At 40.5% G+C, this 16,606-nt stretch overlaps 1 protein-coding gene across 2 annotated transcripts in view; it reads left to right on the top strand.

Moving 5' to 3' along the window:
* Positions 1-16,606, top strand: part of MYO1E (myosin IE) — a 171,929-nt gene that overhangs the window by 118,469 nt on the left and 36,854 nt on the right. For both annotated transcript variants that reach the window (XM_036217669.1, XM_036217668.1), the window contains exons 11-18: positions 60-140; positions 441-527; positions 1,912-1,998; positions 2,976-3,143; positions 4,204-4,289; positions 5,838-5,919; positions 10,726-10,832; positions 15,638-15,736. In XM_036217669.1, coding sequence (XP_036073562.1) covers positions 60-140; positions 441-527; positions 1,912-1,998; positions 2,976-3,143; positions 4,204-4,289; positions 5,838-5,919; positions 10,726-10,832; positions 15,638-15,736 — 797 coding nt within the window. The remainder of the gene's footprint in view (positions 1-59; positions 141-440; positions 528-1,911; positions 1,999-2,975; positions 3,144-4,203; positions 4,290-5,837; positions 5,920-10,725; positions 10,833-15,637; positions 15,737-16,606) is intronic.

Genomic DNA, 16,606 nt, shown 5'->3' with positions numbered 1-16,606 from the left:
TGCCCATTTTTAATATGAAAGAAAAGGAGTTAATTACCATGCCGGTTACTTTCTCCTAGTCCATCAACAAAGCGATGGAGAAGGACCATGAAGAATACAACATTGGAGTCCTGGACATCTATGGCTTTGAAATATTCCAGGTAGGACGAGTTTGAATAATTGGAGACTGGGAGGGTGATACATTTCATCTGGCTTGAAGAAATAATTCTAGGCAATCAAAAAACCCACCACAGCCCAGTTTTTGCCCATGTGAGGTTTTCCTGTACCAAATGAGTTTCTCCTGAATATAAACTATGCAGCTTTCTACTGAAGCCTCCAACTTTTCTGTTAAGGCTTTCCACATTGAAACATCACAATAAATCGCTCAAAAAAAAAATGACTTAAATGATTTCGCATAAACAATTAATGCAAGTACCTTCTTTTTTTTTTTTTTTTTTCAGAAAAATGGCTTCGAACAGTTTTGTATCAATTTTGTTAATGAAAAGTTACAGCAAATTTTTATTGAACTGACGTTAAAGGCAGAACAGGTAAGCAGTCCCTCTTCCTCCATCTTGTTCTACTTCTAACTTGTTTTGTTTTAAAGGGTATCGACTTCTCTCTTTCGATAATAGATTCAGATTTTAGTCTTGTCTTAGGAAGTGTACTTAATGGAGTCAGGCAGAAAAACCATATGCCATTGTGACATTTTAGTCTGTGAAATATAAACACCATCTGCTACATTTTCTTTCTCCTTGAAGCAGATGATGCTGTGAATTTGGACTTAGGACCGGTTGCTTTTACTACTCTCTGACTCATTGGCCAAGTGGAAAATGGAAACTTAGTTCCAATCTCAATTGTCTATGGCATATACTGTGTTCCAGAGGAAAAATTTGGCTTTCTCAGATTTGCTTTACTCCCAATCTACCCTAGAAATAAATGTGTCTTTAACAAAGCTGACATGTTAACTCTGACTTGAGGTCACATGCCTTGCTTATAGCTTCTTCTGAAAGTCATTACTGGTGCAGGTTCCCTTCTGTTCTGGATGCCATATTGTTTTTCAATTTTAGGGTCTCTGTAACAAAGTACCACAAACTGGGTGGCTTAACACAACAGAAAGTTCTTCTCTCATAGTTCAGGAGGCCAGAGACCTTAATCCAGGTGTCACTAGGGTCATGTTCCTTTCAAGGCTTTCGTGGAGATGCTTTCCTTGCCTCTTCAGCTTCTGGTGGCTCCTGACATTCCTCGTTTTGCATCAATATAACTTCAGTCTCTGCCTCTGTCTTCACATGACAGTGTGTGCAAATCTCCCTCTTTTTTCTCTTGTAAAGACACCAGTGCTTTGATTGAGGGATCGCCCTACATCCAGGATGATTTCATTTGTAAAATCCTTAGCTAATTATATCTATAAAGATCCTATTTCCAAACCTCATAATCTGAGGTCCTAGGTGGACATGAAATCTTGGGGGACACATTCAACCCATTCCACATATGAAAGGCTATTTCGGGGACATTTAGTCACTGAGATGTTCATGCCTCTGCTTAGGAACCCCAACGCCCAGTGGGGTTTTCACATAAACCTCTGCCCTGGACTTATAACCTTCTACTACCTAACCTTCCACCACCCACCACCTCAGAGTAGCTAGAGTAAAACAACCAGGGGAAAGCGTGGGAGGGACTGAGATGGGAAGAAGTAGGCAGAGGCTAGACCATGTAGGAATTTTGTAGGACAGGGGAGAAACTTCAGTTTTTATAGTAAGTATGATGGGAAGCCATTGGGGCATTTTGAGCAGAGAGTAACATAAGACTGATTTGTGTTTTGCGTTTTTAAAAAGGTCACTCTGGCTCTGTAGACTTAAGAGTGGGGTGAAATCAGGAAAGACTAGAGTTTAACTAGTCTTCACTGGATAATAATGTGAGTTTTGCTCTCTACAGGAAGAATATGTTCAAGAGGGAATAAGATGGACACCCATCGAGTACTTTAATAACAAAATCGTATGCGATCTCATAGAGAACAAAGTTGTAAGTATCAGTCTGATGTGTCTCTTCACTGCTCACAGGTTTACATTAATTGAGTTGTTCTTCTGCGTCATTGTTTTAGAATAGGCAAAGTGACGACTGATTTGCAGAGAATTTTAGCAATTACATGAATTTTGTGTGTATATATGTGTGTGAGAAAATAGAACAATAGGGTCTTTTTCTTGTAAATACAAACACGTATTTGAGTAAAATGTCAATTTACAAGTAGAAGTTGTCGCTGAATTCTGAGATGACAACTGTCATTTGTGTTGATAGCAGAGTGTATGAAGACACATAAAAATTTTCTTGTCTTCTAGACCATTCACACAACTTCTAGGACTTTAGCCCTAGAAATTATTCAAAAGAAAACAAAAGGGTGTAGACAGAGATCTCTACAGCACTGTTTTGTTTTGTTTTATAAAAGCGGGAAATAGTGAAAACATCTATCGACAAGTCAGTTGTTAATTACAGCATATCAGAGCAGGGAAATATAGCCATTAAAATAGTAAATAAGAGGACAATGTAAAACATGGGGATTGCTTATCAAATAGTGCTGTCTGGGAAAAAAAGTAATACGTGTTAGAATGGGTACACTGTGTAATTGTGCAAACTGTGCTTCTAGGGGTAATAGGACATGAAGGAATGAGTTAAGGTCAAAGGAAAATGTTTTTATTTTTCTTTGAGGTTTTTTAAATCAACTTAGTACAAATAGGATCGAGCAGATTATGATCTGTGTGGGACTTTGAATAGAACTTCAGGGAGTGAGATGCTTTTTTGGAAAATGGACTTTCCTCCATTAAATTTAAGTGCTGACTCCCATTTGGGATTATTAATGGCATTCTTGCTCGAAAGGAAAGAATGACTTTCAAGAAGGTATCTTGAGTCCAGGGAGCTGTTTTCTTGCTTAACAAAAGATCTGATAAGAATTGTATGTTTTAGAGTAGTTACTGATTGGGGCTTTGGCTTATTGGTTCCATCAGAACCCTCCTGGGATCATGAGCATCCTGGATGACGTGTGTGCCACTATGCACGCAGTGGGTGAGGGAGCGGATCAGACACTGCTGCAGAAACTCCAGATGCAGATCGGGAATCATGAGCACTTCAACAGCTGGAACCAAGGCTTCATTATTCACCATTACGCTGGGAAGGTATGGCCAGAGATCAGGGGTCGACAGGAAAGGGGAAGTTATCCTTTTCAGTGTCTATTTGTTTTAAGTCTTTGGGACTTTCACCTTTTTTCTCATGAGGCAACTGAAAACAATATCCATGTAGTTTCATCTGCCTCACTCGTGTTTTCACTGCTCACGGGTCTATATTAAGAGAGTTTTTCTTCTCTGTGTCATTATTATTCACTCAACATTGATTCATTCAGTCAACAACATGGGACCTATGAAGTATATGAGAAAGCGATACAAAAGACAGCATACGTTTCTGCGTGTTTTTAAATCATGAATCATCCTGGTACCTATATCAAACTTCTGAAGGAATGGATTTTTGTCTTGCCTCTGTCTATAATCACAAGCCTGCATTCCTTACCTGCCCATGCCCACTGGGAATATATAAGTTTCAAAGGCTCACTTTTAGTGTTTGTGCTTATAAAATGCATGATTATTGAGTGCCTACTAGGTACTGGATTTGTATGAGTGCTAGTGATACAAAGATAAGTAAATGGAGGTCATGGTACTTCTTAGTCCTGTAGAAACCCACTGGTCTCACTTTTCGTTCTAACACATCTTTTGTTAACCAGAGTCTCCGAGCATGAGTTTTGGGCTGAATTGATCCAATTCTGACACCATTTATAGGAGAAATTGCAAAGCCTGGGATGACATGGCCCATTGCAATGGATTAATGAACATAAGGAGTTTTTAAAATTTTATTCTGTCATAGCTAAAATTTAGGGAAAGAATTAAGTTTATTATTTAGACACTCCCATGGAACCATTGAAGAAGAAATTATGTGATCATGGGAACTGGAGACATAGATCACCTGGGCCATATAGGCAGCCAGATACCGTTCATCGGTATCCACAGGTCATCGCTAACTTAGTCAGCTAACAAGTTAGGTAAAACATGCACAGACTTTGTGTGACAGTTCATGATGAAATCTGGAAATACGCACATTCTGGTAAGATGAGCCATGCCAACTTGGATTTTTTGTTCAATGAAGTACTTACAGGCGAGCATTACATTCCTTTCCATTCTTGGCCAGGTATCCTATGACATGGATGGCTTTTGTGAGAGGAACCGGGATGTGCTTTTTATGGATCTGATCGAGCTTATGCAGAGCAGTGAACTGTAAGTGTGTTTCACCTTATCTGATGTGGGATGTAGATTTGGTCAAATTTTCAATATTAAAATGAATTTGCAGCATTTGAGTGGTCAGCATTTCATTCCTTTGAGCTGTTGGGTCTGGGTTATCAGTGGACAATTTGATTTCTCAAAATAGCTCCTGGGTAGTGGAAATGAGATGTGATTTACATGATCAAGTCTATGCATGCCAGGCAAGTACAATACTGGATTGCTCAGTCTTCTGGTTTTTTTCAGTTTTTAGAGCTACTTCCAAGTAATAGCAGTTCTTTTAGGCTCTGTTACTTAAACTGTCATAATATCAAAGTTAACTTCCTTAATCAGCAGCAGTGAGTCTGACAGGCCTAACGACAATGAAAGCAAAACTGAGTATCCTTTTCAGGCTCTGGTCAGAAGTCGTTCCTTTCCTTTAACTCCCTTCCCCCTCCTCCTACCCTTCACCCCTCCCCAGCTCTCATCTCCTCGTGCCTGCACTTGCTTGCACTCACGCCTCCCACTTTGGAGATTCTGAATTTCTTTTCATTTGAAAACACATAAAATCTATTTGTTCCTCTCTTAAAAAGTCAAGTAAGCCACAAGCCCTGGCTTGTGGGTTTTACAACAGTCAGGTACAGGCATGCATTCAGAGTTTTGGGGTTTTTTAAAATTATTGATTATTGCCAAGTTTGAGAGCAGTTGATACCATGTGAACACCTGTCCTATAGACATAATCTGTTGTTTATTAAACATATTTGCTGCAGAAATCTAAAATTGTGTCTGGTCAGGTTAAAAGTAGATTGCTCGGGAGAATTTCTAGAAAATTCAAGATGACCAAGAGCCATTTAGGAGAAATTGAATTTGAGTGCCTGGTTGTTCATTTACATGGATCACTTGATTCAGTTAGGCAGTTAGCAAATATTAATTGAGCAGCTACTGTGTGCCGGGCTACGTGTCAGACAGAAAGGGCACTAAAGTGTCTAGGACGTTGTTCCTGCCCTGCCCTGCATTGTGCTACTGGCATCTTCTGGGCAAAGGCCACTGATGCTGTGAAATAATCCTATGATGTGTAGGACAGCTCCCCCTACACAAATACATACAAACCCCCAACGAAGAATTATTTAACCCTAAATCCAAAATATCATTAGTGCCAAAGCAGAATGTGCACTGGTTCCAGACGATTCATACAAGTCCCTAAGCTCTGGTCTGTCTGACTTGTCTGAACTTAGCAAACCCATAATGACCTCCTCCCGCCTCTCCTGCCCCATGTTGTCAAGGACCTGAATTTCAGTGAATGAGGAAATTTCAAAGGCAGACTTTTAAATTTTATTTTTCAGGCTGAGACTCAAAAATGCTTGTTTATATCTTAGAATTATTTTTCTCTTTCTTTTGTTCTTTGCTTATTTCCCTGGATCCCATCTTGATGGCTTGTGCTTTGAGTCAGATGGCTGTTCTATAGCCACGGTCACATGCTTCTGGACAGCCCTTCTCTCCATTCTCTGCGGAAGCAGGCTTTCAGCCCTGTCTGATTGCTAATCCATTCTCTTTCTCCTTTTCCAGACCTTTTATAAAGTCTTTATTTCCGGAAAATCTGCAAGCTGACAAGAAAGGGCGCCCAACTACTGCCGGAAGCAAAATAAAGGTTTGTTCTATTTTGGGACGTTTATAGATTTCTATAAGAGACAGGATTTTCTAGGAGTCAGGGACTGTACCCCGAGCCAGAATGAGGTCAGTGCAATGTAATGGATTGGTTACAGCAGATGCCCAGAAGTCATGTCACTGCTTGAAAAAAGGTTACAGGACGCAAACTGAATTTGACTTGGCTGTACTGAAACCCCATATGGATATTAAGTACCTCAGAATTTAACAGTCAGCAGATGATAATCAGCTACTTTCTAAGAGGAAATGGCTTTAAACTGAACCTGGGAGAATTCACATTAAACTATCAGAGAATGTTATGATTGAGAACCTCGTTTTTTTTAGATTTTGGTGACCATTTCCCAGACCAGACCTCAAACTTGTCGATTATAGAACTCGATGTACTCGAAACTCTACATACCGGGTCTTATAGGGGCAATTTATGCCCCCTCCTCCCTGGATCATAAAGGCTCCTCCTTTCTGAGATTTACAGGCACATCTGGCCGCGTGTTGCCTCCAAGTCAGAAGGAATTCTTAGTGTTTCTTGGGAGCCTCTTGTGGAGAGTACACTGTGTTATCTGTGCCATTGCATGACAAAATTCATTGTCCCTGATTATGCTCCTAATTAGAGGTTGTGTCGCATACACTTAATCATGTGATTCTTCAAGAAATAGTCATTAAACTATTTTTTAAATTATATCAGTTAAAAACATTAAAAAAATTATTCCAGTTAAATACCACCCCAATTTTATAATTGACAGAATCAAGTGATGAACAGTTGGGCTCTGGAGTTTAATCACCTATGTTCACAGACCACCTTTGGCTTTTACTAGCTGTGCGATTGCCAGCAAGTTACCTAAACTCTCAGTGCATCTTTGGCTTAATTTGTAAGATGGAGATCTTAGCACCTGTCTGAAGGAAGTACTGTGATGATTAAATTCAATAAATCATCCCAGGCATTTAGCATACTGCCTGAAACCTAATAAACACCAAATGTATATGATCTCCTGTTACATTCTACTTAGTCAGTCCCCTCCCCACATGCCATGCTTAGTCATCTCCGTTTAATTCTTAGTAGACACTTGTATGTGCATTTGCTGGGTCCCAGCCTAGACTGTCCATTGTCCCTTGCTGGCTCTGTGTGTTCATGTCCTACATGTTCTTCTCATGGTGCCTCCTGGATTAACCCCAGCCTCATGGACACCCTCACTTGCTCTTCTCTGAGTGTTCATGTATGGAAGGCTGCCTCCCAACCCCTGCAATAAAGAAACTAATCATTGAAAGCTCATAGAAGATTCTAGTCAAGAGGAGCCTTTGGGTTTTTTGGAGGAAGTCAGATTCAGGCTCGGTTTTGAGCTGGAGGGTGAAGTTTTCTGGGACAATCATGTTCAAAGAACTAGAGAAATTCAGTCCTGGGCCAGTCTTTGGATTGAGCTCACTGGAGCAGAGAGTTGTGGGCAGAGAACAGATGCAAATCTCCTGAGGCCCCCAGATATTAACGTCTGAGCGAAGCTTCTGACTCATGCCTTCACTTCAAGGTCCTGGATAAGGATTAGCTCTGGGCTGGAAAATCTGGTCACAAGACGGTCACATTCAGATCCAAGGGGCCCAGATCACCAAGGTTGCAGTGACTCACTTTCAAGTGGTCTGGATTCTCAGTCGAGTTTTATTTCCTATAAAAAGGAGGGCAGGGTTAGGAGCATTTTTCTCCTTCTTGGAAGACTTGACTGTTTTCTTTCCTTCGTATTCTTGTCCAGTTGAATGCTCATAATTGCCACTTTCTGGGTGTACTCAAAATACTGGGGATTGCAAGGCCTGCAAAGATTACTGTTGTCTGGGGAGGTCAACCTGAAGTCAGCCAGCTTATCCAGGGGAACTTACGTGCATGTTCTCACCCCCAATGGTACTCTCCTTGGCGGACTGTGGGACCTGTCCATTTGACACTCTGCCTCCTTGTAGGAGTGACATTCTCTGCATCATATTCCTCCTGTGAAACACCTCTCAGAGATGCATAGCCATGGCCCATCTCTTATACTTTCCATATTCACAGTATTTTATAGATATTAAATATCATCCTAATGATACCCCTGAGGTGTAAGCATTTAAAGACATCCTGAGTTCCTTAGAGGAAATATTAAATTTATGTTTAAGGTAGTCTTAGTGTTGGGTATTTTATTATATTCTAATTCTTTAAAATTTAAAACTATCTATAGGATTTAATTAATAGAATATTTGTTTGGGTAGAGCTCCCGTTATCTTGTTTAGAAATAAGAGTATTCTATATTCAATAACACTTGATTTCGAGGCTTCACTAAATTCTCCATTGTTGTGTCTGGAAGGGAGCAGTTTTGAAATTAAAGCCGAAGTTTGAAGCTGTAGAGAATTGGAATTGAGCTCAGAGCTGACAAAGAGGACTGGACTGCAGCTTTATCTAAGTGACACTGAGCCTCCACTGGAGTGTGACAGGACATGCAAACCCCGTGCCGTGCTTGGGCTGGTTGACTTTCACTGCCTATTGCAACCATTAGATTAAGACATTAGATGTCTTCTGGTTCAGCCTCCTTTGTTTACAGATGTGGAAACTGAGGCCCAGAGAAGTTCAGTGATTTATCCCTAAATCACTAGCTTGCAAGTAGCAGAGCCAAGACCCCAACTCAGACTTGCTAAGAGTCTGTGCTGAGGGTAGAACAAGGAGCTTTCACTCTAAGCCTTTGTCATTATCCTATCTGTCTGCATATTTTGACTCTCATTTCTTTTGGGCAAAGGCCTTTGGTAGTTCATGGACTCATGGGCTCTTCTTGCCTGGAGTCAGGGTAAAGTCAGTTACTGCTTCCCGATCACCTTATGGGTCATCTAAGTTGACTCATGGCTAAATTCAGATTGATTTTGACAGTTAAGCTGTATTCCTGTTTGCTGAAATTGATTATCCTGCATCTCAAAGGTTTCTGTCTAATCCTAGCTTAATTCTTTTCATATCACACTAAATTATCCCATATCTCTTTTAGGAAGGCAGGAGAGCATTGTGGCTAAGAATCAGACTTGGTAGCTCAGAGACTTGGTTCAAGCCCCAACTCTGCTGCTTACTAATTGTGTCATCTTGAGCACTACTTTATTTTTCTTAATAACCTATTTTCTCATCTAAAAATATAAAATAATAATAATAATAATAATAATAATAATAGCTTCCTCTTAGAAATGAGGCATAAATGAGAAAATCCATGTGTCTAACACTTGATTTATGTTTAGTAAACGTTATCTGTTATTATTTTGAGCAAGAGAGAACTATGTCAGGCGACACATAAACTTAAGTCATACTTACCCCTGTTTTCTTATGCTAAAGTAAAAAGAAAGTATGTTATTAAATGCTTAGGACTAAAGAGGCTGTCAGATTATTCTTGGAAATTTAAAGGCTTTAAAAAAATAAAAATTAAGAGTTGAGGGACTTAAAAAGAGCTTTGTTATAATCAGTCCCTCCCCAGCTTCACCTTATGTGCTGCAAAGGTCATCAGATTTGTTCTCAAGTACAATCCACATCAACAAAAAGGATAAGAGTTGGTTTATTTTTTCCTTGTAGAGCTTTGCTTTGGTCATATAAACTCTGCATCTTTGCCCTTGTACTCTAAGCATTGCAAAGAATGCTATATTCTGCACATCTAAACAGAGAATTTGATTTACCAGCGAACATCTTGCTCTGAATATACCCAAGAGTTTTTCTCAAGGGTTTCAGATTTCCCAAACCCATGAAAACAGAAAAGCTCTAATTGAGAGAGGGTTGTCTGCTGCAGGCATATCCCTTCTGCTGACATTAAAATGGTTTTCTGGCTTCAGAGATCCCTTTTCTGTATTTTCCTTTAGAGGTTTTCTCTCTTCGTGCTGATTTGCTTAGGAGGGGAGTTATGAGCGTGTGTACCCTCTCCTTGGTCCCTCAGGGTGTGCCCAGCTGTGTGGTGCTGTGAGTGCCGATGTGGCCTCTGCTCCTGTTTCTTCAAATAATGTTTGTGATACTCATGATGTGAAATACTTCATCAGCAATTTCAGCTTTACTTCTGTGGCTTTTTCTTCTTAAACCTAGTTCTACTCTGGGTGTGCAATGTGCAACTAGTGAGAGATGATTTTATATTGACTATTGTAGCATTGTGAAGGAGTAAGTTACATAGCACAGTGAAAGGGCTCAGAGTCTGCAGGTTTGTAAAAGGACATACTGAGAAAGAAAGTGAATGAAATGGCATATAAAGAGTTTATAAATTTTGAGATTTTTGTGAATCTCGTACCCTTTAACTATGAATTTTCATCATTTTATAAATGATTCTTTATTGGTTGGGTTGCCAGGAGAGAGAGTATAGGGGATTTTGATGATTTATCCTTACAAATAATTTGCCCTCCCTCCCGTCTAGAATATGTTTATGAAGACCATGTATTTGTAAAATCTTAACCAATATAAAATTAACTTAATTTGTTAATAACTGGAATGCTTCCTTGTTTCTCATAAAAAAAAAGTATATGCCGAGATTTACTGGGTTTTAGTTTTTTTTGTTTTATTAACTATACTAAAAAGGCCTAGTTGCTTTCAAAAATCTAATTTTAAACCCATTTATGAGAGTTAAAATCATCATAAAAGTCAGTAGAGCTTTAAGAAAGTGGGGTAGACCTGATTAAGAAAGTGGGGTAGACCTGAGTTAAGCCTAATGAACAAATTGTCGTGAAGACTAATTTCTAGCTATATATTTCCACCCTAAGGTTTCACAGGTCTCCTTGGAAAGCTGGTCTGCTTCAGAGAAAGTTTCTAACTGATGTTATTCTTCCTTTCTAGAAACAAGCCAATGACCTTGTGAGCACTCTGATGAAATGTACACCTCACTATATTCGCTGTATAAAACCAAATGAAACCAAGAAGCCCAAAGACTGGGAGGAAAGCAGGTATGGAGAAGATGGCAGATGAGGTCACAGCCAGCTTTTGTGGGCTCCGGCACACTTTTCCCTCTGCTAAGATGGGCTGTCCTACGGCAGAGGCAGGAGCATTTAAATTGCCTTCAGATGTGTTTCATGTCCTTGTGTCTTTAACTTTTTCAGGACAAAGACTAAATATATTTTTTCCATCCTTTCTTTTTCCTAAAATGTTAGCAGTGCCATTCAGTTCAGAATTAGCAATTTATAATGTTGATTTTGGCCAGTCTGGGGGCAGATGGAAAAAAAAAAAAAAAAAAACCTTCATACCACAGAGTTAGGATGGTTTTAAAATTAGTTTGAGGCTCTGTATAGACATTCTTAGTACACTTAGCTCCTCATCGGTACCCACAGGATGTGGCCTAGAATGTTTAGCTCGGGTTTGAAAGTAAAGGTCCAGAGAGCTGGTTAAAAAGCAATCTGTCATTTACTGTTGCTCATGAGGAATCTGGGGACATGCCGTAAGTTCTGTAATTCCCTCAAGGGCTGTGTTGATGAGCAGAGTGACTCTCTGGGAGGGAAAACACCAAAGGGAGACATGTGGAGCACAAGTACGCAGTGAGTCCTCTCCGGGCTGACTTCCGAGGAAGCTCCGTCACTAATCCTCCCACCCCCAGCATTAGGGCAGTGGCCTCTGCAGGGTGGGATGGGGCGTTGAGCCAGAACATGTTAAGATGGTGACTATAAAATACAGGTTTTGCATCCAGCCGAGGGATCCAGACACATGTTCCTACTGATCCCACTGCCCATAGGAACATAGGTTGGGGAGAGTCGTTGTGTGTGACTTGGACTACAGAGAGGACCCCGCCATTGTCCCCAGATAATCAAGTCCCCGGATGTGAGCATACTAGAATTGCCATCTTTTTTTCTCTCTTGGGAAAAAGTAGATTGACTCTTCTAGATATCGAGTGACTTAGTCAGGTTGAACTTGAACAGAAAGACCAGGATTAAAATTCATAGCTGCTAATTACCTTCTCTGGGAGACATGTAAAGGTCCAGTAACCACCCTGCCAGCAAGATCCTTTCTGAGCCGTGGCAGACAGATAATACTCGATCCTTTCTGTGTGTTATGTGCTGTTGAGTCAGCTCTGATCCTTGCCATCCAATGAATGAGTGATGTCCACAGTGTCCTGTCCTTAGCAGTCCTGCTCTGCTCCTGCAGACTCATGCCCATGGCTTCTTTTATGGAGTCCAAGAATGTGCATTTAAGAATCTCCCAAGTGATGCTGGTGATGATAATGCAGGCATCGTAATTTGAAGACAGCTGATCTAGAGCAAAGGGCGGAATTGGGATTTGGAAGAACTGTGTCCTGGAGCGGGCCTGTTACCTGCTTCTTTGAGTGAGACACACTTAATCTTCTCAGTCCTTGGTTTCCTCCTCTTTAAAATAAAATCAATCGAGAATGAGACCTCCTTCAATCTGTCAGAGTGAACTTCTCCCAGATCTGTTCCCTTATGTCTGTGAGCCTGCCTCTGCCCGTCTCCATGTCACTTCTACACTCCCCTTCTCAAGTCCACATGCATACACACCACACTTACATCTCATGTACATGTACACACATAGAAGGCTGGTCTCATAGGAAACCTCAGAAATAAATTACAAGAGTCTTTGAAGCAGAGGTATTGATAAATGGATGCTTAGCCCATCCTTCCCCCCTCATCAGGCTCCATCCAGCTCTTCTTTCCCAGACCTTCCCAACAAATATAATCTTAAAATAAACATAATGATAATCTCGCTCACTCTGCAAATGCGATACCTCCCCAGCACACCTCCTCTTACCCCATGTAGATTGCTCTGCTGAAAATCCCTTCTAATATAGAGATTTTACAACAGCTCTTGGTTAGAGGTTCCCCAACCCTGGTGCTACCTTCTCATACAATCCAAACTGACTTATCGGAATATCAGAAATGGAGAAATTAAGACAGTTGTGTGTTTATTCAATAAATCCTCATAGAATTTCCCCATTCTATTTTTTTAAATCACACCTGCCCCTTATTTTAATTACAGCAAAGAACTTCATAACTTTACATTCATGTAAACTGTTTTTAAAAACCCTGAAGTATTATTTGGTCACGTGTTGATTTATATCTCTAGTAGGATCACCTCCTGGGGTCGTTCCCCCAATCCTAGCCCAGGTTTATTGTGTGACAGATGGTTTCACTCGACCTGTGAGAGTGGAGCGTTGGGGTCCATGAAAGGGCAGTGTGCTTCACTGGCAGAGATTACACGGCCAATTGAAGCTCTTGGTGGACAGGGTTACTCACTCCACAAGTTTATTGGGTGTGGTTTTTCCTGTTGAAAATGTGTTTTTGTTTGGCTCTGGCAAAGTTGCCTGCCCTGGATTCTGAAATGCTGCCCCAGCACGGTTCTCAGGCCTTGACCTACTTGTGTTAATGGCCAAGGACACTCAGGAAAAGGACTCCCCGCCTCTCCCTGAGAGGAGGAGCTGGCACAGCCAAGAGGACAACTGGGCATTGCTAGCCTGGCTGATATTTACTTCAGAGGTGACAACATCCAAGAATATGCAGAAATGAACTCGGATGTTTTAATTACGTGAAATTTTAGACATTACAGAAGTTGCTAAACTGATTGTCCTGCTGAAGAAAACGTCTATGAAAAAGATTTCCTGATGATAGATGTTATAGTGCATGAAACCAGGTTTTAACATGAGGCACAGTTCTTTCCTATGTGATTCATGGGAGAGGAACGTTTCTACTCGCATCAATGGGCAATGCCTTCCCCGCCTCAGAAGACTGGAGTGAAGCCAGTATTTATGAAAAGTACTTAAAATAAGCAGATTATCTCTAACTGCAGCCTCGTGAGTGTTTTGCTTAGTAGAGAAAAGGCCAGTGGTGAGTTTCAGATTTGGAGGATGGGAGAAAGGAAAATTATTTTCCCGAATCAGATTTCTTCCCCATTAGTTAACCAAATGTGTATCGCAAATTAAGTGTGGGTATTAAATATCGATTCTTTATATTAATATAATTAATTCTTATATTAATTCTTTATATTGATTTTTTATATTATAAAAAAACTAGCTTTTTTAAAAAGCTAGTTTTCTTGAAGGGGCTGACATTTCTGGATGCTGATTCGAGTAAGAGCAGTTAGTTGGTTGAGACATTTCAAGTAACCCTCACTGTGTGACCTCATCCTTCCCAAGGCAGTCAAGACTCCACCCCGCCACAGGCTTATTTTTTCCACCTCCTCCACTCCCACCACCATCTTCGAGCCTTTGCTTTCACTGTGCCCCCTGCCTTTCCCTCCTCTACATCTGGTAAATTCAACTCAGCCTTCCAGGCCCAGACGCATGTCACCACTTCTGAAAATCCTCTCACTATGAAAAATCCACTTTTTTCCCTCTATTCTTTTGTCTGGTTTACTTACTGTAGCTGTGACTATATTAGAATAATAACAGCTTTTTATGGCTTCATGCCTGGAGCCGGCTAAGTGCGTCACGTTGAATGTACCCAACTAGGAAGGAAGAACCAATATCACCATCCCCATTTTACACAAGTGGAAACCGAGGCACCAAGAAGTTCCATGGTGGCAGAGCCAATGGTGTACCAGGAACCCGGTTCCAGAACCTAGTTCTTGACCACTGTGCTGTCTGTGAGGTCTTTGGTAGGAACCATCCATAAATGGTGCATAATGGCACACCGTGGGTGTCAGAGAATGTGGGCCTTCATTGGAAATGATGGGTTTCATGAGAGCCTTGCTGGGGAAACAACCGTTGGGAAGCCATGTGAAGGCGTAGGGAGAATGCTGCTAACTACCTTTCCTACAGAGCAGATTCACGAGCGGCTGTTCCCTCGAACCTATCTTTGGTGCAGTTGACCACAGTTGTACTGAATAGGGAGCTGCCTCCTGCCACAGCACACTTCTGATATCCCATCTTTAAAAGAAAAAAGCAGTTTGCTTTTTTATTTCTCATTCTCCTCAAGTATCATGTTTCCAAGTGTCTGTATTCAACCAGCCCACATAATATGCAGCAAAGGCCCTATGGATCTCCCCAGAGGGGACACGATCAGAAGCTCGTGTCCAGGATCTGTCACTTGGCTCCCAGGACACTGCGATTCTAAGCAGGGGGTGGGTTTTCACAATTTGCATGTCCGTGCACCCCCTCAGATGCACCAGGCCACCAAACCAGAATCCGTGGTGCAGCGATGGGGCACGGGGCATTTCTCAGATGTGAAGATTTCCCCGTGTGGGAGCATCTATCCAGTACCACCCTGCATCCGTTTTCCAAAATGCACTGCCAGTTTTTTTTCTATTATAAAAACCGAGTAAAACTATAATTTACGTATATTTTTAGAACACTTTGACTTAGGCATTTGACATTAATAGTTTCATGTGCCCTTTTTTGTTTTGTATTTTAAAAGCCTAGAAATGTAATCTCAATAGGTCTAGAATCACTATTAAACTTAAGGTTGATAACAAAATAACTCTAGTGCCGTTTAATTCAAAAAGTTACAAGTTCTTTCCTTTAGTCTTTTGAAAGTCTGTTATTTTTGTTCACAATCTGGGTGATAGGTATATGGCTTTCTGTTTTATTATTTTTTTAAATAAATATGTAAACCTGTAATTGCTGTATTTCATAATAAAAAAAATTTTTTTAATTAGTGTAATATAACCTGAAGGTCAGCTCAGGCTCTGACACTGTAAATTGTAGTCTTTTTTGGTGTGTTTCCTTACAGCTTAGGTTTGGGGGGATTGTGAGTAGGAGAGTGGGGTGACAGAATTATCCAGTGATGTCCTGGCTTCATTTCCTCCTTTACAGGGTAAAGCATCAAGTGGAATACCTGGGTCTGAAAGAAAACATTCGCGTGAGAAGAGCCGGTTATGCCTATCGGCGCATCTTCCAGAAATTCCTACAGAGGTAATAAACTGGGGATTCTGGGCTCTTTTTTGTTTGAAATTGGTTTATTGAGATAGAATTCACGTACTGTATGCTTCACTGATTTAAACTATATAATTCATTGGCTTTTAATATATTTCTAGAGTTGTGCATCCATCACCACAATTAACATTTTCATCACCCCTAAAAGAAATAACACTTCCCTAGTTGCCAACTCCAAATTCTCCCCTTGCCTCCTGCCCTAGGAAGACACTTCTTTCTGTCTCTTAGATTTGTCTGTTTTGGGCATTGCATATAAATAGAGTCATACAATATGTGGTCCTTTGTGCCTGGCTTCTTTCACTTAGCATAATGTTTTCAAGGGTCATCCATGTTGTAGCGTATATCTGTATTTCATTCCTACTCATTGCCAAATAATATTCCATTGCACTAATATTCTAATATACCACATTTTACTTGTTCATTAATCGATTGACAGACATCGGTTGTTTCTACTTTTTGGCTGTTAAAAATAACAAATAATGCTGCTATCAACGTTGACATACATATGTGGACACATGTTCTCATTTTCCTTTCGCACCTAAAACCAGAATTGTTAAGTCATATGGTGACTCTAAGTTAACCTTTTGGATGAACTGCTAGATTGCTTTCCAAAGTGGCTGTACCATTTTACACCCCCACAAGCAGTGTTTGAGGGTTCTAATTTGTCTGCATCCTTGCCAACATTTGTTATTATCTGACTTTTTGATTCTAGCCATCCTAATGGGTATGAAGTGACATTTCATTGTGGTTTTGATTTACGTTTTCTTGATGGAAAATGATGTTAAGCATCTTTTCATGTGCCATTGGTTATTGGGAAATGTCTGTTTAGGTCTTTTGCCAGTTTTAAAA

The sequence above is a fragment of the Rousettus aegyptiacus genome, unplaced genomic scaffold (assembly GCF_014176215.1).
Source record: "Rousettus aegyptiacus isolate mRouAeg1 unplaced genomic scaffold, mRouAeg1.p scaffold_m13_p_3, whole genome shotgun sequence".
Classification (NCBI taxonomy): Eukaryota; Metazoa; Chordata; class Mammalia; order Chiroptera; family Pteropodidae; genus Rousettus; species Rousettus aegyptiacus.
This window is presented reverse-complemented; position numbering and strand designations above follow the sequence as displayed.